Raw genomic sequence first — 27,068 nt, forward strand, 5'->3', positions numbered from 1 at the left:
CATGGTTGAGCTTTTTGTTTTTTAAATTTTTGTATTGTTTTATGCAGAAATAGATTGAAAAGACAGATGGGAAAGACCATTGTTTTATGAAAATTTTAAATTAATATATATTTTAGATTTTTTATATTTTTATTGATAATTTATTTTTGTATTTCTAAAATTTTAAAAATTCATCCCTAACTAAAAATATGTGTGCGTCTATGATTTACAGCATGAGGATAGAACGATATTAATGTTATAATTAAAAAAATTAAAAATTCAATACTATAATTTAAGGAATTAAAATAAATGTTTAAAGTCAATGGGTATTGGTACAAGTGATTGAGATTCAAGAATTTGAGTATTTAAGGTTAAATTTGAATCCTACAACCGTCACTCTTAGTGGTCAATATATAAACTGGAGGAATCACTTCTGACCTAAACTTTTATATAAAAAATAATAAAATATTTTAAAAACAAATATTTAAAATTTAAATATATTAGATATCGACATTCATTTAATTAATTACTATAAAAAGTTTAAAATAAAAGTAAACCCCAAATCGAAACGTGGGAGGCTACCTAATAATAAACAACAGCATATAAAAGGAAGGAAAAAGAAAAAGAAAATATTTACATTGGTCAATGTTTGTCGCTAATACATGCCAGCGCCTAACATTTTCCTTTACGTCTCCTCTTTCAAAGTCCCAAAACATGTCTGACCGAAAATAAGTATCAAAAACTGAATGAAGTGTGAGTCATGTTCTCATTGGAGGAACTGGTTCTAGAAGGAGGAACCTGCGACGAAACACCCGCTGCAACAAACCCTTCCGACCCAGCTTCCATGTTCCGTTCAGGATGTCTCTGAAGCATATGGTCCCCTGCCCGGAGATTATTATCGTTGTTGTTCAATGAAAACATGAATACCTGGTTTTGATGTTGTTGCTGTTGTTGTTGATATGGCAATTGAAATCCTACAGGAGGAGCGGTGAGGGAACCGGGGTTAAGATGGGATTGACGTCCTCCTAAACTGAACCCGAAAGCCGGCCCACCAGGGCGAGCCGAGCCTTGTGCAAAACTAGGACTGCCGGTGAATTGTTGAACCATGGCTCGGAAGTTTGCGGTGTCGGTGTTGAACATAGTGGTAGGGGTTCGCCTCGAAGCCCTTGACCGTTTTCGAGCTGGCTTCCCAACGCGGCCTTCTGGACTCAAATGGCCGCCTCCGGTTGAATTACCCGGGACCGAGACTACTGCACTTGATGTGACCGTACTGGTGGCAACGGTGGTACCGTAGGGTAAGCCGAACACTGGCACCTGATCGGAAAGATTTTGCCGGTAAAAGTGAGACCAGTCAGTGGGACTAGACATGGGAAAGAAGAGCAGTTATAGTAGCTAAAAATAGTGGAGAAATGTTTTTTTTTAGAGAAAGAAGATAGCGTAAGATGATGGTATATATGGTGGCGGTCAAAGGGAGAATAATGGGAAAACCGCTGCCATTAATTTTGGTTTGAGTTAGATACCTGAAAGCAACTCCAAGTGGGGCATGGCGGAAAAGTAAGAAAAAGTATTCAGCAGAATTACGCTGGCTTGCAATTTAATTTGTTGGATATCAAAGCACCAAATATAAAACAAACACAGTTATATTTAATAAATACAAAATAATGTAAATGGTTTACATGTAATAATACGATAAGCATGCTTAGGACTTCCTTTGGGGTTGGTGGATGTCGACGACTTCACGGACGTTCAAAGATGTAAGCCTTCTAGTATATTATATACAGGGTAAACTACAGAGTTAGTCACTTTTGTTTTAGCATTCTAAACATATGGTCACTCAATTCAAAAAATATAATATATGATCACTTTCATTTCGTTTTAATTAAGATGTGATCGCTTAAACCTTAGATGCCGTGAGTTGGATGATGTGAAACGTTAGTAAAAAAGTTTAATTTTTATTTGAACCCTTAAACTTTAGATAAATTATTAATTATAGGTCTTTTTATAAACTCAAAATAGTTGAGGGATAAAATATCAATTTACTCATTTTTTTTTGGTATGTTTTCTTCCTCAAACTTATTTCTCGACTGCTTCCCCTACTTCATCTATAAACCATAGCTTCATCTCTGTACTTCGGTGACATTTAACCCTCCGACCACCATTAAACATTCCTTTTACTCCATGAATCTTCCTTCTCTTGAATATATTTTATCAGAGCCTGCAAATGTCTCATAATAAACAACGTACCACTTTTAGATGTCGAAAACATAACAAAAAAATATGTTCTTTTCTTCATACTTGTTGAAGTATGCACGAAGAGCTCTATATTTCTGCACTTGCTTGCAAAATTCAATAGATTGCAAGGTCCCATTGCATTTACTTGAAGAGCAACATCATATCTGCAGAATCATTTTACTTTGTTATAAGCATCGTATATTCCATGTTCGGTTTACGATCTAACGTTTGATCTAATCCTGTGTCAGCTGCGATGTTGATAATAATTTGGACATGTTTGGCAATTTCAATAGCTAAATATTGTTGTATCCCAAGAGTGGGATGGCACATATCTCCAGCCACGGGAACCAATTTACTCCACATGAATGCTTCGTAGTTTTTCCCATGTTTTTGCTTTACAAACTTTAAAAGCTCTATATCCACAATCTAATTGGAAAAAATGAATGATTCTCAAACAGGAAAAACTCTATAAAGCTATTGTTGAATAGAGAACATGCTTCCTTCTTCAATCCTTTTTCGTGCATCTTCCATATATTTTCCTCTGATGATGAGATAAATCTTACTCACATTCGACATCAATCTCTGAATTTTCTCAACAAGAACTGCATTTCAAATACTTCAACTGTTAAAACTCAAACAAATCTTTTAGATTATATTAAAGAAAGAAAGAAAATTACGTGCCTTTACCTAGGAATCCAGTTGCACCAGTGATAAGAATAACCCTTCCTTCAAGAAAATTTTCAATTTGGATTCCGTCCTTCTTTGGCTTAAATAAAGATGATTAATGGTGGTCTGAGAGTTAAAGGTCGCCGACATACGGAGATGAAGCAGGGGAAGCGACAGAGAAGATCGGTTTGAGGAAGAAAACATATGGAAAAAAAAGTGTAAATTGATATTTTATCCCTGAACTATATTAGTTTATAAAAATATCTATAATAAGTAATTTATCTAAAGTTTAGGGGTTCAAATAAAAAGTAATTAAATATTTTTACTAATGTATCACGTCATCCAACTCATGGTAGTTAATGTCTAAGTGATCACATCTTAATTAAAACGAAGCGAAAGTGACTATGTATTATATTTTTTGAATCGAGTGACCATATGTTTATTAAATTGAAACAAAGGTGACAAATTTAGCCTTATATATATGTGTGTGTGAAAATTCCCATATTTTCATTTTTCTAATAAATATCAACTGAAAATAAAATAAAATATACATTGATTCGTAATTTGAGTACGTTTTTAAGCAATGAAATTAGGTAAATGCGTTAATTGCATTTTAAGATTTTAATAGTTAATATTAAATTGCACGAACCAATTTATCTCAGTAGTTAAATGAATAGTTATTGTTATTAGAGGTCATAGGTTTGAGCATTAACGGTTGCAGCAGGGTAATTGATTATTCATTGTCAAATGCTTGAAAGTATTTAGAACAAATATTATTTTGTAATCATCTTAGCTTGATTAAAAAATATTTAATATTAAATTTGATCTAATATATAGTGTTGGTTTTCTTCCAAACTATATTATACTAAGATATTAAATATTCAATAGAAGTTAGTTTAGTGAAGAATATATTTTTATCTAACTTAGGGATGAACAAAATTTTACTCGACTCAAAAAATTGATTTCTCGACTTGAATAATTCAAATTTTATAATAATTAGTGGATTGATTTTTAAGTTTGAGTTGAGTCATTTGACTTTGTATGATATATGTATATCACATGTGAAAAAAATGAGGAAATATATTTGTTTTGTATATGGTATAGAAAGTTATTTAAATTGGAATCAAATAATATCATAATATTATAAATATTTACAATTAAATATAAAGATAAACTCGAGAAATCGACTCGACTCGACTCGGCTCAAATCAACTCAAAAGAATTGAAGTCAACTTCGAGTTATCGTCAACTCGAATAATTCAAAAAAAAATTGTTTGACTAGATCGAACGCTAACCCTTCAACAGTTCATATATAAATGAACTTACGTTATTAAACTCAGCAATATACATTAATAAAATTTAATAAAAGAACTTAATATTATCAGTCAAAAACTAGAAACGTTAACATTTTAATATATACTTAAAATATTAATTAGTATTGGATGTGTAGTATGATATATTATATTTTCAAAGGAAAATGTATGCTTGATTATTAAAAATTATATCATTAACATAAATCATAAAATAGATACGATTAATAAAAATTTTATGTTTCGACAGATCTAATTATTGTATTATAAATTTTGATTATATTATATATTATCTTTTATTCACTTAAGATTTATTAAAAATATTTTTATTAAATCTGAGATAATTAATTAATTCTTACAGACACACAAACAGAACAATCTCAGTGAGAAATGAATTATTGTTATTTCTTGAGATATCAGATTCGAGCACTAAAAATGTAAGAGATATGAACATTCAATGTTAAATTATTAAAAATTATTTTTAAATAGATATTATCTCGTAATTACTACATATTAATAAAAAATTTATTTCACGACATGTGGTATTTAATTGTTAACTTGGGTGGCGTGAATTGTGAAATGCTATTAAAAATCCACACCGTTAATTTAACTATCAAGGTTAAATTGTTTAGCATCTTATCGTGAAAAGAAATGATCTATTTTGTGATTGTTTACCAGTACCACGTTTCCATTTTCCCCCTCTCCCACTTGAGATGTTGCGATGATTGTGGGCATTAGTTTTACTTTTCAATTTTATAAGCTTGTTAGGTATAATAGTTTTATAATCTATTAATTTTTACTTTATTAATTATCTCCATTCAAATAGGTAGAGTTCAATGAAATTATAATTATAAATATTTTAATTAATTTTATTAATAAATTACTGAAATAAAAGTTTTTTATTAATCTAAAATAATTTTTTAATAAAGTTACAATAATTTTGTATTATAAATATTATCCTCAAGATCACCCTCGAGTCAATCACAAGGCCAGCAGAGACAACTTCTCTCAGTTTAAGCAGCCTTCTCCAAACATAACTACAAGAGGAACCTGCCTGCACCTAACAAAAGGTCTCTCTCCGCAGGACATACTCATGAACCTAGGACACCCAAATAAACCCTTCCCCCTACAAGATAGCCTTGATTAGAATAGGGGTGTAAACGAGTCGAGTCGAGTTCGAGTATTGCTAAGCTCGACTCGACTCGAAAACTCGCGAGTTTAAAATTTTCAAACTCGACTCTAACTCGAAATCTGAACTGAAACTCGTGAGCATCTTGAAAAGGCTCGAAATGAAAAAAATTCTTAAACTTAACTCGATTGAAGCCTCAAACTCTAACATGAACCTTAAATACATGAAATCTTACTGTATTTAAAAAAAATCAATACATAAATATTAATATCATTATTAATTTATTTTTTTAAATAAAATCTTAATATATTATATTTTCGAGCTGCTCACGAGTTTTTCGAGTCGAATATCGAGTAGCTCGTTTCAGCTCGTTAAGAACTCGGGTCGAGTCATTTGATCCGAGTATTTATCGACTTTGATCGAGTCGATCTTGAATAACTCACGATATGTCTAGAAGCACCAAATACGCATTATTCTAGGTTTTAAAATACTTAAAGCCCCAACCTCCTTATCTTGAGACTGCAGATTATCTTCCACCCAATCCTAGCCCCTCTAACCTCAATGTCACCCTTACTCCAAAAAAAATTCTTTATCAATGGTTTGATTGTTTTTTCTTCTTCTTATAATTAGATTGATATTGTTTCGACTAATTAAAATGACATTTATTTGTTATAATATTGATCTTTACTGGTTTTGATTATTGATTAAATTTTGATACATGATTTGTGTCCGTTAATAGTTTTATTACATCGATCGTCTCTTATTTGTGATTTGTCAGTAATTTTTAAGTAGTTTGATATATTTTTTTAGGTTCATTTATCAATACAATCAAATCTGTTCGTATCTATATTTTACTGTTTTTTTGGTTAGATCTTTAACATTTTCCTTGTATGGTTCTAATATAATCTCAAGTGACTATTTTATTGTGTACGGTGATTATTAAAATATCTTATTTTTTTTACCATTAAAATAGTAAACTTTTATTATCATTTTAGATATCTCACTTGTTTAATAAAATCAGTTACTTTTATAAAAAAATTATAATAACATTTTAAATAATAAATAATTATAGTTTAGATTTACCATTCAAAAACCGAGTTCATAATCGAAAATTCAATAAATTTATAATAAAGAATACACTAAATTGATCCAGGTTTTTAGGTCATCTCATACGAAATTTGACCTTATTTTTTTAAAATTAGTCCCGATTATTATATGTTATCGGTATTTGTTGAGGTTGTGCAATCAAATAATTTAGATTTAGCTGCTCGTGTCACCTTTTAGGGATTTTTTAATTGAAAGATGAAATTAAATTAGCTGATCCTATTCTCATGTGTAATGGGTAAGGAGAAGGTAGGATAGTAGGCTGCCTCCAATGTCAGGTTGAGAGCAGCTTCGTGGGAGACCTCCGACAGTCATAATTATAAATTGCTCACCGTGTGACTCGATCCCACGACCACAAGATTAAGAGCCTTACGCTTTACCAACTGAGCTGGACGAATAATTTAATATTATATACTTTATTATATTAATTCAAATTTATATTGATTTATTTTGTTGATTGTTAGTCACCAATGTTAGTCCAAATATTTATTTTTTATTTTTATTCCAAACAGAGGAGCATATCAAGCTAATAGAAGAACAAAGGGAAATATTAGTTGAAGGGACAGTTTTGTCTACATGCGATATTTATCCTTCTTATGAATGAAAAGGAATTTGGATGCGAGCAGGAGTTGGCTGTCATCTCATGGCCCAGGTTGTCACTTATATTTTATTCTGTCTTTTACTTAATATTTGTACTTAACTGAGACTAATATTTTTGTTCAATTTAGATAAATCTACATATATGATATATCTATAGATTAAGTTAATCAAATTAAATTATCTAAAAGCAACATATCACTCAGAATATTTTTATTGAAATTTTCATGTGATTTTTCTGTTCAATTTTTGCAAATGCCTAATTAATAAATACAAGTAATTATTATATATTAATTAAAAATACTAACTCAAATCTTTAAATACCTAAAAATATAAGTACTAAATTATGAACACTGTTATCTTTGACTCCTCTGTAATTCCACCTTTCCTTTTCTCGATTGTTTTAATATACAGATTAAACAAAAAGGAAAACAAAAACAAACGAATTAATGATTTAAAATAAAACAAACAAGAAATTACTAAGTCAAAGCAAATTCTTGATTTATCATTGGTGGGTGAGTCTCATCGAATTACGTATAACTCTTATTTTTTTAAATATTTGTTTCTATTTGAAAAATATTTATTTTTTTGAAATGAAGAAAAAAAAAGATTTTCAGTTGATTTCCGGGGAGGGTGTAATTTACTCTTTTCTAAATTTCTTTGTGTGTCAACGATTTTCTCTTTTGTCAATTTGCTTATTTTTTTCAACAGTTTCTCACATTCTCTACTTTCCATAACTCATCTTCTATCTTTCACCCTTTCCCTTAAATGCTGCCCCCTTCTGTCTTGCTTTATTTATTGCTTTCATTTGTTTTTCATAGACTAACTCTTCACTTCATACTGTGAGCCCATTGCTAACATTCTATCTTTTTTCTGATTTTTTTTCCCGTGGGTTCTTAATTTGGTCTTTGGTTACTAAGAGGGAAACCCATTTTTCTTTCTCCTTCTGTCTCTCCCAAAAGTATTTAGTTCGTGTGTTTGTCATGGGAATCTGTCCTTAGGGTCTTTCTTTTTTGTAGGTAGGGTTTTGGGTTTTCTGGGTAGGTGTTAGGGGTGTGGATTTTGCAGGGCAGTTATGGTGAGGAAGCATGGGTGGCAACTACCTGCTCACACCTTTCAGGTAATGTCCCTTTGTTTTTGTTTTCATTCATGTTTCGACAAGAAAATGCTCTAAATTTCTGTTGGATCCATCTTCCATGTTTTCTCTGTGGGGGTTAGCTGTTTGCTGCTTAATTTTGTGTGAATAGCATTGACTCTCTTCGATTTGATGGATTAGCGTGGCTCATTGTACGTTTTCTGCTGTGTTTGTTTCTTAGCTCTGTGCAGTACCATAGTTTTGAACTAGTACATTGATGTTGTGAGGGTTCCTTTTTTTTATGAATTAATTCTAGGTTCTTTTAATTCGGTAGGGTTGCGTTGGATTTTGGTAATCTTCCAGTTATTAACTGTCTGGATGAGGAAAGATTCTGGATTCCACAGTTCCGGTTTGTTCTCTAGAATTGCTTATGGTCTTCAGTTAGAGAATGGTGCTTAAGGAGAAGAGGAATGAATCTTATTTCCTTTCTTCATACCAGAGAAGCCATCTGCATCATTGAGTGTTGGTGCTAGCTAGAGTTGATTGTCAAAGTATATATGCATGAATAGTTTATTTGTCTGAGGGTGTTCGAAATTTCTGTGTTTTATCAGGGTAGTTTATTAAGAACACTATCTTTAAGTGGGTTGTGGAAGGACTCAAATGTGGTTCGACTCCCAAATGGTTCCCGACTTTGTCTCGCTTCTTGAAGCTCCGTTAAATCTGTCTCCATACATTAACTGGATGCAAGCAGCCGTCTTTATATTAGGCATACTTCATTCCATGGGTTAGGAAACCATAGGAAAGGAAGCTATGTACGGAACCTGGAGCCTGAATGTGATTTATTCTGAACATTATCTCTCAGCCTAATCTTAAGGATGAGAATGAGGTTCAATCCATGTGTGATTCTCAAACTGGTCCCACTTTCTGCCAGTAACTTTCCTACTTGCACCGCTTGTTTCCTAAACAAATCTCTGATTTGGGTGCACTTAAATAGTTTTATCCAACTATCTTGATCAGTGTCAGAAGAAGACAAGCTATGGCACATGTTTGGTAAAACAAGTGGCGGTGTCCTAGAGGTTCAGAGATACTCATGTTTCTAAGATAGGTAATATTCGGGGGAGGATTCATTGGTGTAAAACATCCTTTTTGGGGCAGTGAAGCGTTTGTTTGATCCTAATCTATGGATCTGACTAGTATGGTACCTGATTATTAACATGTTTCTGGGTTGTGTTCATTCATTGGGTTTTGAACTATGCATTTAATTTACACTTTATCTGAAGGTCAAGCCTAAATTTCAGAGATAGGTCAATCTCCTCTTTAGAGGAACCTCAACTAAGGAAAATGTGATAGACTAAATTTCAGAGATATGTTCTGCTTTATTATGACGTCTATTTTCAAATATCATACAAACTATAACTTAGGCTAGAGATCTCCTCCTTCTAACCTCTCTTCCCCTTTATTTTTCTCTTTAAGGATTTCCGCCTATAGAAACTGGAAAGAGTAAAAGACATTTGAAAGTTGTTTTACAGCATTGTCATTGCCTTTTTTGTGTTGCACTCACATGCAAATGGCACCTATTGATAACTCTTCGGATTACTTACATATGATTATATTTCCTTGATATTGATTTAACTCTTTATTTTAATTTTATTTTTAATAGGTTGTTGCAATTACTGTGTTCTGCTTGTTAGTGGTTGCATTTTATGCTTTCTTCGCTCCTTTCCTTTGGGGGCGCATCTGGGAATATGCTCTGGTTGCAGCTTACTCACTCGTGGTACGTTAATTCATTTTTTTTTATATATCAGGGCTTCAAAGTTCCTTTATTGTACTTTTTTGTATGAAAGATCTATTAGATTACAAATTTAGGACATTTTTAATTACTGCTACAGATTTAGAGCAAATAATTTTTGGTGAAAAAGGAATTTTCCTTTTTTAATCTGCATTTGATTGCTATGCAGGCACTCCTTGTTTTTATACTTTATGTTCGGTGCACTGCAATTAACCCAGCTGATCCTGGCATCATGTCAAAATTTAACGGTGGATCAAACAAATTTGAAAACCAAGGTTTGCCAGCGAAGGATTTACCCAGAAAGTATGATGAGTTTGGCAGTGGGCTGCATTCATCACCATCAACTGTTTCCAGAAGTTCCAGGGCAGCACCGAACTCAAGTATGAAAGGTTCAGTGGGAGATCCTGGAAATATAGATGCTTCAACACAGTATGCAAGCAGGAAATCTTGTTGCATTGGAGGAATCTTTTGTGCTTTATTTGTTCATGAAGATTGTGGCAAGCAGGAACCACCTGCTAAGCAAGGCAATGAAGATGCTTTGTTCTGCACATTGTGCAATGCCGAGGTATTTTGGAACCTATTTGGCTACCCCCTTTACCATATTAAATTAGCTTTAAGATTCATCATTCTTTTAGTAATTTTATGTCCATGGTGTGCTTAACATTCTCCACAGTAAATTTGAAAACTTGCTTTTATTTTGTTCTTCATGCAATTTGGGTTGGGGGTAGGGTAAACTTCTTGAGTCAATTAATGTTGCCAGAGGTCAAATAAGGGAAATATACACTACATTTTCATTAGCGTGTTCATGGTGTCTCAGTACCTCTAGTCTATTTTCTACTACATTTTCTTCACTACTACTGGATTTTCACATGATATGCGTAGCACCAATCTTATTATCCACTACAAGTCTACGTGACTGCAGGCTTTTATTTATGTCTGCTTCTGTCAATGCTACTGCCAGATGCATTATTGTAAGGCAACAGTGAAAATAGAGCTGATTGCAGAAAATTGAACATCTTAGACCAAATTTTTGGATTCCAACAATCAAAACAAATTAAACATATAGGAAGGTATTGGTCCTTTAGATTCATTGATTTAATCATTTCTTTTTAACTAATAAAGCCTTGATAGAGTTTTTATGGGGGTGGGGTGGGGGTAGGGATGGGCATGGGATCCGATTCCGACGGGTTCTGACCTAACCCGATCAGTTGAATTTTTTACAAAAAAATTGAGTTCGGGCTGGGTTCAGATTTAGGGTGAAAAATACCCGACCCGAACCGGAAAAAAATTGTAATTTTACCTTATATATTTAAGGATATTGCAATAATACCCCCCATATATTATTTTTAATTAAATATATTTTTATTGAATAAGTAATATTTTTTAATAAATATATTATTTCGGGTCGGTCGGGTGGAGGATGTATAATTTTTGGGTCGGGTCAGGTGGACCGACAATCCGATGCGACCCATGTCCATCCCTAGGTGGGGGTGTTGATCAATGAAACTTGATTGTTATATTCAAACATTTTGGTGATCAGGATTTGAAGGGTTTAGGGTGATCAATGAAAATTGAGTTCGGGCTGGGTTCAGATTTAGGGTGAAAAATACCCGTCCCGAACCGGAAAAAAATTGTAATTTTACCTTATATATTTAAGGATAATTGCAATAATACCCCTCCATATATTATTATTTTTAATTAAATATATATTTTTATTGAATAAAGTAATATTTTTTAATAAATATATTATTTCGGGTCGGTCGGGTGGAGGATGTATAATTTTTGGGTCGGGTCAGGTGGACCGACAATCCGATGCGACCCATGTCCATCCCTAGGTGGGGGTGTTGATCAATGAAACTTGATTGTTATATTCAAACATTTTGGTGATCAGGATTTGAAAGGTTGGCAATATCTTAAAATGGTGCATGGCTTTCTTTCTAACTCATGAATGATTTCAATGGTGCAGGTGCGCAAGTTTAGTAAACATTGTAGAAGTTGTGATAAATGTGTAGATGGTTTTGATCATCACTGCCGGGTAAGTATTTTCGTGTTACTTCAACTGTTCTTTATGGTCATAATTGTAATAGAATATCTTTCAACTTGTATAGTATTGGCTAATCTGGTTATTTTTGTGTGGAAATAATCTCCATCTCAAATGTGGCTGCAGTGGCTAAACAATTGTGTAGGACAAAAAAATTATTTCACATTCATCTCTCTCATGGCCATCAGTATTGTTTGGGTATGCTTTTTGGTTAATTGCTTTTTATATAAAAATCAAATTTCCCAGGTTTTGATGATGCCTCTCTCTTCGTGGTTCAGCTAGTTATGGAAGCTGGCGTCGGTATTGCTGTCTTAGTTCGTTGCTTCGTTAACGAGAAGGGAATGGAGACAGAGATTATTCATAGGCTTGGAAATGGTTTTTCTCGTGCTCCATTTGCAACAGTTGTGGTACATCCCTTAACAAATGCTTTGAAGTTAACATGTAACTTGTGATTTTGTATTCTTGCAAGTATTTAAGTTTGATCCAAAATTGTGTAGGCGGTATGTACTGCAGTTTCTGTCCTGGCTTGTGTACCACTGGGTGAACTTTTCTTCTTTCACATTATACTAATCAGAAAGGTAAGTTTCCTAGATATGAACCATTACTGTTATTTTTGCAGTGCACTAGTTTCTGGTTATAACTTATAAGGTGACAGATTTTGAAGATATTCATATTTGTAGCTAGAGTCGGTGGAGTTTTTGAATTTTGTACATTTTAGTATCTGGATATAATGGATAAGGTAAAAAGAGTTGTCTTATAGGGAAGACAGTATGGCAATTTTGACTCTTGCATGGAATCAGGGTATCACAACCTACGAATATGTTGTGGCAATGAGAGCAATGAGTGAAGCGCCTGCTGGAGCATCTGTGGATGAGGAAATGCCGAATCTGATGTATTCTCCATCTGGATCAGCTACAACCGGCATGAGCGGTGGAAGTTCCCTTGGCCTGCAGTACAAGGGGGCATGGTGTACCCCTCCTAGAGTTTTTGTGGATTATCAGGTACTTTCATTTAAATGTTTGCTTTATTTGTTTTGTTTGTATGAAACCCATAAAGCAATGCAATCTAACAGTACATTACATTTAAGTTATGCTTAAGGTTCCTGCACATTTAAATGTTTGCTTTATATGTTTTTTTTGGTGCTGCTGAGTATATATGAATACAACACGGAAGTTTCTATGGTGCTGTAGTTGTAAATATTTGCGTAAATTTGTTCATGTGATAAATTCGTTGATGCCTTTTTAATTTGAGCCTACCTTCAAGGAAGTAGATTCATCATAAGTCTCTGGTTTGACTTCTGGAGTTTTCGCCTTGATGTGTATTTTTTAGTATAATACTGATTATTTAAAACCTCTGTTGGACATGGCTACATCAGGATGAGGTAGTGCCCCATTTGGAGCCTGGAATGCTCCCATCCACTGTTGACCCTGATGCAGCTGGTTTTGCAGAAAGAGGGAACAAGGGACCCAAAAGGCCTGTTCGTATTAGTGCGTGGAAGCTGGCCAAGTTAGATTCTGCTGACGCCATGAGGGCAGCAGCCAGAGCAAGAGCATCTTCTTCTGTTCTACGGTCTGTTGATAACCGTCGAATGGGAGATCCTGACCTTAGTTCCAGCGGAAACATGAGCATCAGAAGTAGTATTAGCACAGATACAGGTGCAAATAAAGAGATAAAGAATGATCAGCGATTATCGCCACTAGGAAACTCTTTTGCTCTGAGTCAAGGTAGCCGTGATGGGTATGAAACAGGAACTCAGAGTGTCAGTAGCTTCAGCAGTCCAAGCCACATTCATGAGACAGTCACGCTTAGCCCGCTACCTCAACCTCAAGGTGGTCGTTTCAATATAGCTACCTCCGCTCTCGACATGCCAGATCGTACCTTTATGTCTAATGCTCGATTACCTGATACCAACAATCCCGTCAGGCCTGGCCCATCTGCTTCTGATGAAAGGGTAATGCATAAGGGTGGGACTGTTGATCCATTGTTGCTTTCTGCTCCTGCCACTTCCCTTCTTAGAGATGTCAAAAGGACTTCAGTTGTATGGGATCAAGAAGCTGGTAGGTATGTATCTGTCCCTGTCACTGCCACTGATGCTCGGAATAGGTTATCCATGCAAATGGGTTTGCCAAATTCTAGTGGAGAAACTAGCACGCAGACTAGAAGGGCAGTTTTTTCAACGCATGAGTCATCTTTGGCAGCAAGGGGTCCGGCACTACAGGCAGAGAAGCTATTGTATACAGGAGACTCGATTTTCTTTGGTGGCCCACTTTTGAGTGTCCCGGTTAGAGATAATTTGAGAAGTGATAAGGGTTTGTGTTCAAGGGAAGCTCAAGAAAATGTAGGTCTGAACTTGCCTCGAGAGTCTAGATTCAAAAGGGACTCGATCTCGAACCAACTTCCTGTGTTTGTCCCAGGAGGCTTTGAAAACAACCCCGCCGCATCTGGTTCTGTCTTCAAGTAGACTTAAACTCCTAACAAAGTCATCAAGATTAGCGTGAAAGGACAACAGAGATCAAAGAAACCTCCTGGACGAGATGCTTGTGCGCAGGAACCTTGCAGTTTTGAGATTTTGCAAACTAGATTATTGCATGGTTTAAGCGGTCTCTTCTCAAATGATTTAAACGATTCACCACTGAAAAAGCTCGAAAACTTAAAATTTCCACAAGAAAATGTAAATTCTGTTGGATATTGTACTGCTGCTTGTAAGATGATTTTTAAGATTTATAGTTGATGGTTAGAAACATTTGTTAACATTACTGCTCTTTATGATTATGCTTCAATCTCATAACATTTTCAATGGAGGCACTCAAACTAGAGATACAGGAAAGGAAAGCATATTGTTCAAGGTAAACACATTGGGATTAACAATGCAGAATCTTTTAAAATCAATGGGGAAAATAATCCTTTCTGCAAAAACAAAAAATAAAGCTGATCTATTTTCTTCCAAAATTTTGCGAGAGAACAATTGTGGTTGAACCTATCTTTACGTATGAACCAAAGTTAGTGATCAAAATTGTATGACAATGATAGAAACCTGCTAAAATGAAAGGAGGGAGAATCTCAACCACTGCCTGATTAATCTGTCAAAAGTTCATCACAGACGAGCAGAGGTTGAGCAAAGGCTCCAATGCACTAGGAGAAAACTTTCGTGCGAAGAGATAACACAGATGTTTGCTCGTCGTTATACGTACAAAGTGTCCCGTTGTTCCTTATGGCTTGTATAAAACTCTCTGTGACATTAACTCCCTCGTGCATTGCTGGATGAGGGCCCCCCATTGACCAGTCGACCCAATTCACAGTCCGATTTGCATTCATTGATCCATGGAACATATTCAAGAAAGTTGGAATGTAATGCTCATCTGGATAGCAAGCAGGCTTACAATACTTCTTGAGAAGGTTGTAGTACTTGGTGTCTGAGACAATGTTCGTGGCAACTGAACGTTGCATCTCAAACCATTGTGATCCTTAGCAGAATTTCCCACTTCTCTCTCTCTCTCTCTCTTACTATTACTACTACTATTACTAGAGGAAACAAAAAAGTGACTTGATAGCAAGAATATGGCAAAAACAGTAGTTCCAAAATAAATAATAATAATAATAATAATAATAATAATGAAGATGGAGGAAAAAACAGAGGCAAGTAGGCAACCGAACAGAAGAAAATGTACCAAAGAAGAGAAAAACACAGGTTGACAGGCAATCATATCATATGTCATTTGTCAGTGCAGGTAATGCTCCAGAGCAAAGCTACTTATACCTTCCTTGATGACCTTCAGTGAGCAGTAAAATTATAACCAGTGTTGATATCACATGCTTAACCTGAGGAATAAGAACTAAGTCATTCTACATTTATTTTCACTATTTTCTTATGCATCACCATGGCTAGCGAAATTAAGAAAGATGAGCTTCTGCAATGAAAAGATGGAATAGGATTGAGTTGAGAAGATGGATATAAGATTAAAAAAAAGGGGGAATGAAAAGTGGAAAAAAGGAGAGTGAAGTTTGAAAAAAGAAAAAAAGAAATGCCATGAGCAACAAGAATAAGAAGGATTTTTATTGGTTCATGACAAAGGTTTAAAGAATTTGATAGACTTTATGCTAGAAGGTTTGAACTTGGAAGTCCTGAGATCTAAAAACTCTTTATAGATAGTGGTGGAAGGGAGACAAAACTCATTATTTATACAGATTCTACAGCAGATCTAAAAACGAGACTACAAGTGGAGTAATTTAGAAGAAATATTAATGTTTGGGAGTTCAAATGGAGAAGAAGATTTGGATATAGAAGATAGGATGAAGATTTGCACCACGTCGCAGTTGGAGTCTAAGGTTGTCAACGGAGTTTAGACTTGGGACGCATACTTCTATCAGATTATACAGTAATCGAAAACCGCGTTGTATGTTATGATATAACAATTTTTTTTTATAGTTTTAAAACATATATTTTGTTTTTATTTTACCAACTCCACCTTTGAAAGTAACGAATGTTAAGACATCTTCTTGAAATCTTCAAAGTTTTTTTCTACTCGTTATTCAATTCTGTATTTGACGCATTATCTCCTTGTCTGCGACTTAATTTTGCTGTCGCGTTCCTTTTAATAGTAATTCCTTATATTTAAATATCTTTGTATTTGTAATATACACAGGTGGTCAAATTAGAATTATAATTTTTAATGAAAATTTAAATATTAGTATTTTCATTATATGGACCTCTGACTCTATAATTATTAGAAGAATTAAATTAAAATTTTATCAATTTAAAAAATTAAAATATAATTTTTAACTTATAATTTTATCATGTATAATTTTATCATTTTAAAGACTAGGATCCTTGTCAATCCGTCAACTTTGCCTCTAGCAATATATTTAAAATATTTATACTAAATATAATTTTAATATGTTATAAACTAGAATAATACGTGATAATATTAGAAGCTCGTTCTGAAATTTTCTTGTTCTATTATTAATATATTAAATAATTATTCATTTATTTATATATTTTCATCAAAACTTTAAATTTAGAAGCAAATTCTAGAAGACTGAAATGTGATCCATTATGTATAAACTAATAAATAGTAGTTAACATTTTGATTTTTTTTTTTGAATTGAAAGAAGCCTAAAACAGTAGGCTATGCGCGTATACTCTCGTCAGTTTGCTGCGCAACAACAGTGTCTAAAGCTAAGAGGTTTACTAGCTCATCCGGGGGGGAGTCAAAGTGAACCAAGTTGTAGTTTGCCGCGAAGCTAGCTTTGTATATTTTCATCAAAACTTTAAATTTAGAAGCAAATTCTAGAAGACTGAAATGTGATCCATTATGTATAAACTAATAAATAGTAGTTCAACATTTTGATTTTTTTTTTGAATTGAAAGAAGCCTAAAACAGTAGGCTAGCGCGTATACTCTCGTCAGTTTGCTAAGCAACAACATTGTCTAAAGCTAAGAGGTTTACTAGCTCATCCGGGGGGGAGTCAAAGTGAACCAAGTTGTAGTGTTGCAGCGAAGCTAGCTTTGCCATCCTATCGGCAATCTTGTTTCCATTCCTGCTAATCCATTGGATTTTGTCACCCAGCATCCTGACGAAGTTTCAAAGTTTCAGAATTGCGCGAAGCAACGGAATATGGTTGTCGATTGAACCACTTTCTCCTACCAATTTGACTGCTCTGCTGCAGTCAGACTGGATCCAAAGCCTGTGAATGCCCAAGTTTCTTGCAATGAGAAGACCTTCACAAATGCTCCAAAGTTCGGCGTGAAGTATCGATGTTGTGCTTATATTCTTTGTGAAACCTGTAATCCATTCTCCGTTAGAGTTACGGATAACCACCAATTGAGCCTCACCCATCAAGTGTCCCACTGCACCATCCGTGTTCAAGCACATCCATCCTCGGGCTGGTGGAGACCACGTTGGATTTTTCACATGTTGTACCGGATATATAACAGGGACTTTGGAGCTATTTGCATAGCATTTTGCGTAGTTATAACTATTGTGAATTGTAGAATCTGTTTTGTAAGTGGCTCCCTTAAAAACATAGTCATTCCTTTACTTCCAGTTGTGCCAAATAAGAGCAGTAAAAAAGGAAGACCAAGGAGGATCGCCATCACTTACGGGTTGTTTCTTCTGAATATTTTGTGTGATCTATGATTGAAGATCAGTGTCGAAGAAACTAGCAAATGCGGAATGTGCAACAACATGCAACCACAGGTTTCGGCTGGGTGGGCAATCACGCAATACATGAATTACTGATTCCACGGCTGCGCCACAAGTCACACATGAGCAGTCATTTGTCAGCATTCGTATTCAGCGTTCATAGTTTGTCGTGATATTTTCTTTATAAGCAAGCCATATGAACATGCGGACTCATTGAGGAGCGGTGATCGACCAAATATTCTTCCAAACATTATTCTTTCCGGACCAACTATCTTCCATGAGAAAGGTGTAAGCCGATTTAATCGTAAAGTGATGTTCAGGATCCCATTTCTAGACCAGGGCATTAGATATATCAGTAGTCTCAGGAAGCCGAACGTTAAGCACGTGAGAGATGGCAACTGGAATAAGAACTTGGGATAGCTCCTCACGTCCCAATGATTTTGTTCATCAATGAAAATGTGTAGCTTGAGTAGGTGCACATGTGCGTTAGCTCGTGCATAACTGTATAATGGCCCAAATGTGGCACCCACGCATCATTCCAAAGTTACGTGTCTCAATTTCCCACGACCAGACCAAGCATGAGGATAATTGGCTCTATATTTTCGCTATCCTCGCCATAATGGGGTGCAGATGTGTCTTTCAATGGATAAAGGATAAGCATCCTGAATTTATATTTTTGTCTTTAGGAAAAACATGAATTGAATAAAATAAGTCGATATGGCTGAAAGAACCGATTTAGCCAAAGTAACACGTCCTGCCAATGAAAGAGTTCGAGCTGCCCAACCGTTTAATTTACCCCTGAATTTGTCGAAGATGAAGTCAAAATCCGCAGCTTTCATACGACTATGAAGGACCGACACGCCAAGATATTTGCCTATATGGTTAACTTCTTGGAACCCAAGACATGAAAAGATGACAGTTTTCGTTTCTGTGACAGTGTTAGGCGAGAAGTATATATGAGTCTTTCGTTTATTGACTTTCTGTCCTGAAAAGTGCCCAACTTGGGTGAGGATTTTCTCAATTTGCCTAGCACGAGTAAGATCAGCTTTTGCGTAAAAGATAAGGTTATCAACAAAAAATAAATGGCTAATGGGAAGTCCTTGTCGGGCAAAAGAGAAGCCCTTCCAATCTCCTTCTTCGACGCATTTACGAATGCTATGACCGAGTCTTTCTATTGCTAAAACAAATAGATATGGAGAAAGAGGGTCACTTGTCGGATACCCCGCTGTGGTTTGAAATCTGGAGTGTATTCACGATTCCATTAGATTTGCATAGAGGCCGAAGTGATACAATGCATTATGACTCAGATGGTGCTGACTGGGAAGCCAGCGTCAGTGAGCGAATCTTGGATGAAATCCCATCGGAGACGGTCGAAAGCTTTTTCGAGATCCACTTTAATTTCCATCCAACCTTGTTTTGTCTTGAGTTGCCACATAGAGTGGATTACCTTCTGATTTATAATAACATTTTTTGTAATAGAGCGCCCAGCGACAAAACTCGTTTGATTCAACATGATTAAGATAGGCATCAAGTGTTTAATGTGGCGAATGGTGATTTTGGTGATGAGCTTATACATGACAGTGCATAGGCTGATAGGGCGGAAATCAACAAAAGTTACTGGAGCTTCTATTTTTGGGATTAAAATAATCATGGTTTTATTTTTATCGGCTTCAATATCACCTCCTGCAAAGACCTTTTTAACCATACTGCAAACAGAATGAGACACCACGTACCACTGCTTTTGGAAAAATTATGCATGTAGGCCATCATGGCCATGAGCTTTTAGAGGGGTCATATCTTTCAGAGCTTCAAAAATTTTCGTATCATCTAGAACCATGGAGCCATACATATATGCTAGAATTATCGGAAAACATCCTGAAATAGGGAATTTTCCTACCACTTCCTCATCACAAGCATAAATATTCATGAAATAATTATTTGCTTTGTAACATCCGCAATACCGGGTTAGTGACTAAATTGAAAAGTTTCAGAATTTGGTGACTAAAGTAGAAGAATGAAATAATTCAATGATTATTGGAAATATATGATGAAGGTTATTTAGTAATTATTAAAGGAAATTAAGGGTATTATGGTCTTTTTCCTTTAAAAGATATTTTTTCCTTTTATAAGAGTGGAAAAAACGTGGGAAGAGAGCTATCTGGAAGCTTTTTTCTTCTTGCTTTCTCTTCTTCACGTGGGGCTTAGCTACAATAGGTAAGTTGGGTTTTTATAGTTAATTACTGTAAATATTAAGTGGATTTTGATTCTTTGGGTATTAAATAAGCTTAAGGAAAGCTTATATGGGATTTAAACAATAAGAAAGGAATTAAGAAGGAATTTGTAATATGAGTTTAAGATGGAATTGATATGATATGGTTATTGAAGTTTTATGGATGGATTTGACTTGTCATCAATCTAATTAAGATGTATGAAGTGTTAGAATTGGAATTAGAACACATTGAAAATTTAGTGTGATTCTTGAATGCCATGTAAATGATGGAATTTTGGGTTTAACGAAGTGATTATGGAATAAAAATGAGTTTAAATATGTGTATGGAAGTTATGAATATTAAAGGAAGTAAAATATGAAGGTTTAAGCTGAAATGAAGTAAATTTCGAGCTCAAAATAGGATTTCTGTGCTAGGGGAATCGATACCCTCTCAAACGACAGAATTCCAGAATGTTATGAGGGTATCGATACCCCCAGTAGGGAATCGATACCCCCTAAAGGAAAATTGTAAATATTGGTTTAATAAGTTCGTTTAAGTTGCTAGTATCAAATTACAAGGTGTAGGTATCTAATAATTGTCTTAAAATGTATAATTATGTAGATTCAGAGCCTAAACGAGTTCCGGAATCATTGACAAGTAAGATCGATAAAAAAGGAAGATAAGAGATTGAAATGGACTAGTGAGGCCAGGTGAGTGCATATTAGTATTATATGATGTTAAATGGAAATAAGACTTGCGACAAGTCTATTTCCATAATAAAATGCATTAATTCATAAATAGAAGTATATATGTGTATGATTTATATGTGTTGACATGTTATTGTATATATGTATTATGGTTGATGTGAATATGTGATATGTTATGATGATATAAACCATATGATATGATAAAATTATATGAATAAAAGATAAGTTATGTGATAAGATCTTTGATATATATATAAATGAAATATTACTACGTGAATACATGTTATGAGATAATTTAAGTAATAATATGAGAATATGGTAAAAGTAAGTTTATGAGAAATGATATGAACTAAGTAAGCAAAGGTTACATAAATAATATATTAACTAGGAGACTTGAACTTCAATGATACTATGAGCATATAAGATAAGATAGAGGAGAAAGATTCATATGCTTAAATAAAATTATGATACATTAGTTGTATAATAGAAGCTATGGAGTGATATGAAATGATTATAGGAGTTGTACGAAATTGAATTAAGTAAATAGATTAAATTGTGCATAAAAGAAATAATAGAAGTAATATATTCAGGTTTATAAGTATACTGTAGGTTAGGTAATGTAAGTGTATACCAAGAAATACAAAATAAGGTAGATGATATGATGTAAATTATATTATGAATTAGTGATGTAGGAATGAGATATAAATATGCAATAAAATGTGTTATATGATAAATATGAACATATGAGAATAAGAGATTAGATAAGACTTGGTGATAAAGCTATATGACCATGGATTAGGTAAATATGAATAATTTAAGTGATATGTAACTGAGTATTTGAGTATGTATCCATGTGAGTTGTTTCATGAGGTTATATGAAATATTATACTATATGACTATGTGAGTATATGAAAAAGAATATAGGTACATGCAAGTTATATCGAAAGGAGTTGTGTAACCATGCTTGATATGTATTACATGTATGGGAATATAAGAAATAAAGCATAAACTATATGAAAATATGATTCATGTGATGTGAACCATGAACATATGAGAAAGTGTATAAGTTATATGTATTACATGATATATGTGATTTTACAAGAAATGACATGAGCTATGTGATTACATGATTATAAGAGATCAGACATGTGATAAAAGATAATTAATATGCATGTGTGAATATGAAATGATATAAGTGACAATGCCCATGTTATGTGTCATGAGAGCTAGGGGTATAGTTGGCATGCCAAGAGTGAGGGTCTATGTGGTCCTTCGGGACATATATGTATTCTTTGGAACACGTGTGAAGTATGGTGAGACACATACTTGATCCCTAGTATATGTATATGATTCTTAAGGAATGATATGTTGTCCTTCGGGACATATATGTATTCTTTGGAACATGTGTGAAGTCTGGTGAGACACATACTTGATCCCTAGTATATGTATATGATTCTTAAGGAATGATATATGGTCTTTTGGGACATATATGTATTCTTTAGAACATGTGTGAAGTCTGGTGAGACACATACTTGATCCGTAGTATATGTATATGATTCTTAAGGAATGATATGTGGTCCTTATGGACATTATTATATGGCACTATGGTGCAATTCTACGCGGCACTACGGTGCAATTCTATGTGGCACTTTGGTGCATTTATATGAGCTGTGGTGACAACATTAGTACACAACCTCCATAAACTCACATATCTATAGTTCTCACATATGTACATGGGCTAATAAAGAGATATAAACAAATATATGTTAGTGATATGATAAATGTTATAGAAATGATATGATGTTGTGTATGTATAGTGTTTGATTGAAAAGGTTAAGCATAAAAGTATGTGATTACATGATAAACTGTTAATGATGAGTTATGTGTATGTATGTATTTACTGTAATTAATCTGATATGATTTTATATGATACGAGGAAATCATGTAATTTGGTATAACATGATAGAACAGAACATGCATGTATTGATATATGTTATAAGTGCATTATAAGTTTTTATGCCTCACTAAGTCTTCGACTTAGCGTGTGATTGTTTCACACGTAGGGTATATAAGCAAGAAGAGAAGAGAAGAAGAGTAATACAAGTCAACATCTCCCTTACAAGATTTTAGATCAAAAAATAGATGAGTTAAATGATTTTTTTATTTTGAATATAGTTGGCATGTACTAATTGATTGCGTTAAATATGCTCTGATCGATTTTGGTTATTGTGGTCAAATTACGTAACTAAACTGCTTTTACTCTAAGGAAAGTTTTAAATTTCCTTTGAATTTTGTCAAGAGTCAAAGTTTGAAAAGTCAATGTGACACCTCGGACTCGTATCCGGGTCGGGTACGGGTTAGGGGTGTTACATGCTTCTTCTTGAGTATATGTGTGTCATAGCACCAGTCATTTGAAGGGAGTTTTAGTGACAGGATTCGATTCTTCTGCTTTCGCTGTACGGTACGTCTATGAAAGTATTTTGTATTGTGGTCACCTTGTGCAGTTCAATTGACTCTCGATCGTTGTTTCCAAAGCGTATCCTCTTGATCTAAGAGTTTTTCTAACTCGATGAGGAGTTCGGCTTCAAGATTGATAAGGAAATTCGAGTGGAATCTATTAAGGATTCTATGTACTCCTCGAAGTCTCGCCATAATAATCTTCTTTTTGTGTCGATATAACCAAACACTGTTTGTTCCCATGTATCTGATGTTTCAGTAAAATAGGAAATAATGCCTGAAAGAGTCTCAGAGTTACCCAATTATCCTCACCATTCGACTAAAGTCATCGTGTTGTAACCAGCCAGACAAGTACCTGAATTAATATGGGTGAATATTGGCCATAGGGCTGCCGACACAGAGGAGAAGTGGTCTATAATCAGACTACATTCGGTGTAGGTGGTGTACGGTTGTTTCGGGATAAGATTCATCCCATTTTCTATTACATAAAGCTCTATCAAGACGAGCATAAGATAATCCCCTGTTCCATGTAAATTCAGGACCTTGGAATCCCATGTCACGGATACCAAAATCATAAACAAAATCCTGAAAATATATGCAAGGTCGAGTAGTAGTCGCATAATTCTTTCTGTCGGAAGTAGTAAGTGTGGCATTAAAATCTCCCAAAATGACCCAAGGGGTGGTAATATACCCAGCTAATTACCAAAGATGAGGCCAAAGTAACTTCCTCTTTGTTGAATTTGGACTAGCATATATAAATGACGCTAAAGTCGAGAAATTTCCTTGGGTGGTAGAGATACGGCAGTGGATGAATTGGAGATGATTGAGAAGTATATCCACTTGAATTTTATCATGCCAGCATAACCATATGCCACCTGAAAAACATGTTGCTTCAATACGATGAGAGCAAGGGAACCCGGTGGCAGCGATAAAAACATCCGCTCTGCCACCACTTATCCGAGGTTCAAAAATAGCTATTAAATCTGGTTTAAAGTCACACAAATATTACCGAAAGACTGTGAGAAAACGATGATGGCCACACCCCTGGACGTTCCAACTTATTAGTTTAACAACTATAATGAGAGGTAAGTATAAAAAACCAGATCATTCCAGCTTGGGAACCGACTGGCTTTCAATGCAATTGTTCTGCATGACATTCATGTATTGTGCAGGATCAGTGAGTTTACCATATGTAGAAAGATGAGGTTTATCACTTACTTGAGAGTGGTTTGTATCCGTTGGCTTACGTGGAATTAACTTGTGCTGGGAGTTCTCTTGTGTGGCATGCGAGATGATATCATCTGCAGGATCAGTGAGTTTACCATATGTAGAAAGATGAGGTTCATCACTTACTTGAGCGTAGTTTGTATCCGTTGGCTTACGTGGAATTAACTTGTGCTGGGAGTTCTCTTGTGTGACATGCGAGATGATATCATCTGCAGTGTTCGGATTAGTGTTTTCTGATAGTACGATAGTCGAGTATTTCGATCTGTCTAGTATTGAGATGCGTGGTTCCACAATGTTTTGGCAGGGTTGATGACTTGACTTTCCATAGTAACCTTTGGAGGATCTAGTAGTTACCTTGGGGATCGTTAAAGGTTTACGGACAGGAGCTATAGTCTTGCTCTTTGCAGCATGATGATCGCTGGAGCGTGCTTTACTCGACTGTGCTTGAGGTGTCGGAGAATGAGAATGAGTAGCCTGGTTGGATTTTGAAGATTGGTTTGGCTGTTCAAAAGCAGTAGCATTTGCATTATCGGTGGATTCATATAGAGGATTGAATCTCGAGCCATTAGTCTCCATATTTCGCTCGCTATCCGTAAGAGGTTTTTTAAAGTTTTTCCTTTGCCTTCTTTCAACGACCATCCACGGTCTGAAGGGTTCAGATTTTTGGTTGGCATTCGGCAATTGTGCTTTAGTAACTTGTTCTTTTGGAGCAGTAGATTCTTGTTGGTCTTCAATTGTGTTTTCAGGGCAAATGTCTTTAACATGTCCATATCGGCCACAAGAGAAGCAGATGGTAGGCAATGATTCATATTCAACGATTTGTACACGACCATTGATTAAGAGCTTCGAGGTTAGCGGTTTTCCCAGATCCACGCTCATCGCCATTCGCGCAAAGCGTCCTCGATGCCCCGTTTCTGTTTGGTAGTCGATTTTAACAACCTTCCCAATGCATTCACCAATTTCAGTGATGAGACTACGTTTATAAAAAGTTATCGGTAATCCCTAGAGCCGGATCCATGCCACAATTCGACGAGGGAATAGCTGTGAAGAGGAAAAGTCAGGCGACCACAGTTCAACAGTCAAATAATGTACGAAGATTTTCCATGGACCATCGGAGAGGGCTGTCAAGAAATCTGACTGCGTTCGCAATGAAACAATGAAGTAATCGTTCTTTATGTCCATGAGGCGAAAGGGTTGAGATGGTTTCCATAGATCATAAAGTTTATTCCGAAGGGTTATGTAGCCAATTTGCCTCCCAAGTAGCTTCACCACCACAGTCTGATTGAAACTCTTATTGGCAATGGCTTGGACTCGGTCGGAGAAATCAATGGATATTAAACCATCGACGACACCACGAACGACATCGTCTTCAAAGACTTCGACATCTTCCTTATCCATTATTTCTTCATCAATCGAATGATCCTTTGAGTAGAGTATCACGATAGGATGTTGGGCCAGGCGAAGTTTCTAGGGGGGAGAAGTGCCGTCTGCGTCCGGTGGCTCTTCGTCAAGTCTGCGTACCTTCTTTGGTAGGCGATCTCCTGCGGCGCTAGGTTTTCCATTTTAACTTTTTTAACATTTTGATTTTTTTAAATCGATTATTTCTATGCATAATAAACAAATTAATTAGAATAGTTCGTCTAATATATATATATAAATGTGACCTTGCTTTGGAATATAAATGTATATATTATATATATGTGTGTGTGTGAACTTGCTTTGGAACATATAAATGTATTTTTTTATTAATCTAATAAGATACAAGTGGCACGATCAAGCGATTTCGGTAGTAAAAGAATTGTTATTATTTAGGTTCCGTGTTCGAGCACCAAAATATTAGGGGTGATGCGTTTAATGTCAAATGGTTAGAGAGTTATCTTGAATAGATGTCTAGTACTTACCCTAGATTAATAAAAATGCGATTAAAAGTGATAATATCTATTTTAAGAACTCTTAATCATTGACAATGAACACTTGAATATTTATAGTAGTTGTGCTCAAACCGAAACCTCTAAGAATAATAATCTAACTATTGAGATTACTTTCGTGCAACATGTAATTCTTTAAAAGTGAGATAAATACGAAATATATCTGTTAAATTTCTCTTGTCATTAATAATGCAGATGCATCCTACATATAAAATTATTTGAACTCAAAATGTCTAAAAAAATAATACTTTCTTTTATTATTAAGATCACTTGATAGGTGATTAGATGTCACTTGTTTCACCCGTAGCTCAAATAAGCATAGCAAGATGTTTTCCCCTCAAGTCTAAGCTCGTTTGGTATTCATTCCATTCTCACATTGAATTTTAACTAAATTTGTAATTCAAATTGTTCAAATTCTTTAAACACATGTTACTATTATCCGATCATTTCTTTAAGACGCCATAGACAGTAATG

General features: G+C 34.8%; 2 protein-coding genes across 4 annotated transcripts; one reads left to right on the forward strand and one right to left on the reverse strand.

The window, feature by feature from the left end:
* Positions 1 to 657: 657 nt before the first annotated feature.
* Positions 658 to 1,363, reverse strand: LOC120153839 (VQ motif-containing protein 22-like). Its single transcript, XM_039165710.1, has one exon. It carries the CDS (start codon positions 1,345 to 1,347, stop codon positions 715 to 717), a length of 633 nt encoding a protein of 210 aa, XP_039021641.1. The 5' UTR covers positions 1,348 to 1,363; the 3' UTR covers positions 658 to 714.
* Positions 1,364 to 7,693: 6,330 nt separating this feature from the next.
* LOC120153658 (probable protein S-acyltransferase 19) lies at positions 7,694 to 14,675 on the forward strand. 3 transcript variants are annotated; one of them, XM_039165567.1, is made up of 9 exons: positions 7,695 to 8,137; positions 9,753 to 9,866; positions 10,051 to 10,446; positions 11,848 to 11,916; positions 12,049 to 12,120; positions 12,201 to 12,329; positions 12,420 to 12,500; positions 12,723 to 12,923; positions 13,289 to 14,671. In XM_039165567.1, exons 1-9 carry the CDS (start codon positions 8,093 to 8,095, stop codon positions 14,381 to 14,383), a joined length of 2,202 nt encoding a protein of 733 aa, XP_039021498.1. In that variant the 5' UTR covers positions 7,695 to 8,092; the 3' UTR covers positions 14,384 to 14,671. The 3 variants fall into 3 exon arrangements, with proteins under 3 accessions (XP_039021500.1, XP_039021498.1, XP_039021499.1); XM_039165568.1 differs by having other exon boundaries at positions 13,298 to 14,671; XM_039165569.1 differs by lacking the exon at positions 12,049 to 12,120 and having other exon boundaries at positions 7,694 to 8,137; positions 13,289 to 14,675.
* Positions 14,676 to 27,068: the final 12,393 nt, after the last annotated feature.

Source organism: Hibiscus syriacus, unplaced genomic scaffold (assembly GCF_006381635.1).
Source record: "Hibiscus syriacus cultivar Baekdansim isolate YM2019G1 unplaced genomic scaffold, ASM638163v2 tig00111105_pilon, whole genome shotgun sequence".
NCBI classification, from domain to species: Eukaryota; Viridiplantae; Streptophyta; class Magnoliopsida; order Malvales; family Malvaceae; genus Hibiscus; species Hibiscus syriacus.

Coding starts and splice junctions, on each gene's coding strand:
- LOC120153839 (XM_039165710.1), bottom strand. CDS start 1,347: ATGTCTAGTCCCACTGACTGGTCTCACTTTTACCGGCAAAATCTTTCC.
- LOC120153658 (XM_039165567.1), top strand. CDS start 8,093: ATGGTGAGGAAGCATGGGTGGCAACTACCTGCTCACACCTTTCAG. Junction 8,138..9,752: donor TACCTGCTCACACCTTTCAG/GTAATGTCCCTT, acceptor TATTTTTAATAG/GTTGTTGCAATTACTGTGTT. Junction 9,867..10,050: donor TTGCAGCTTACTCACTCGTG/GTACGTTAATTC, acceptor ATTGCTATGCAG/GCACTCCTTGTTTTTATACT.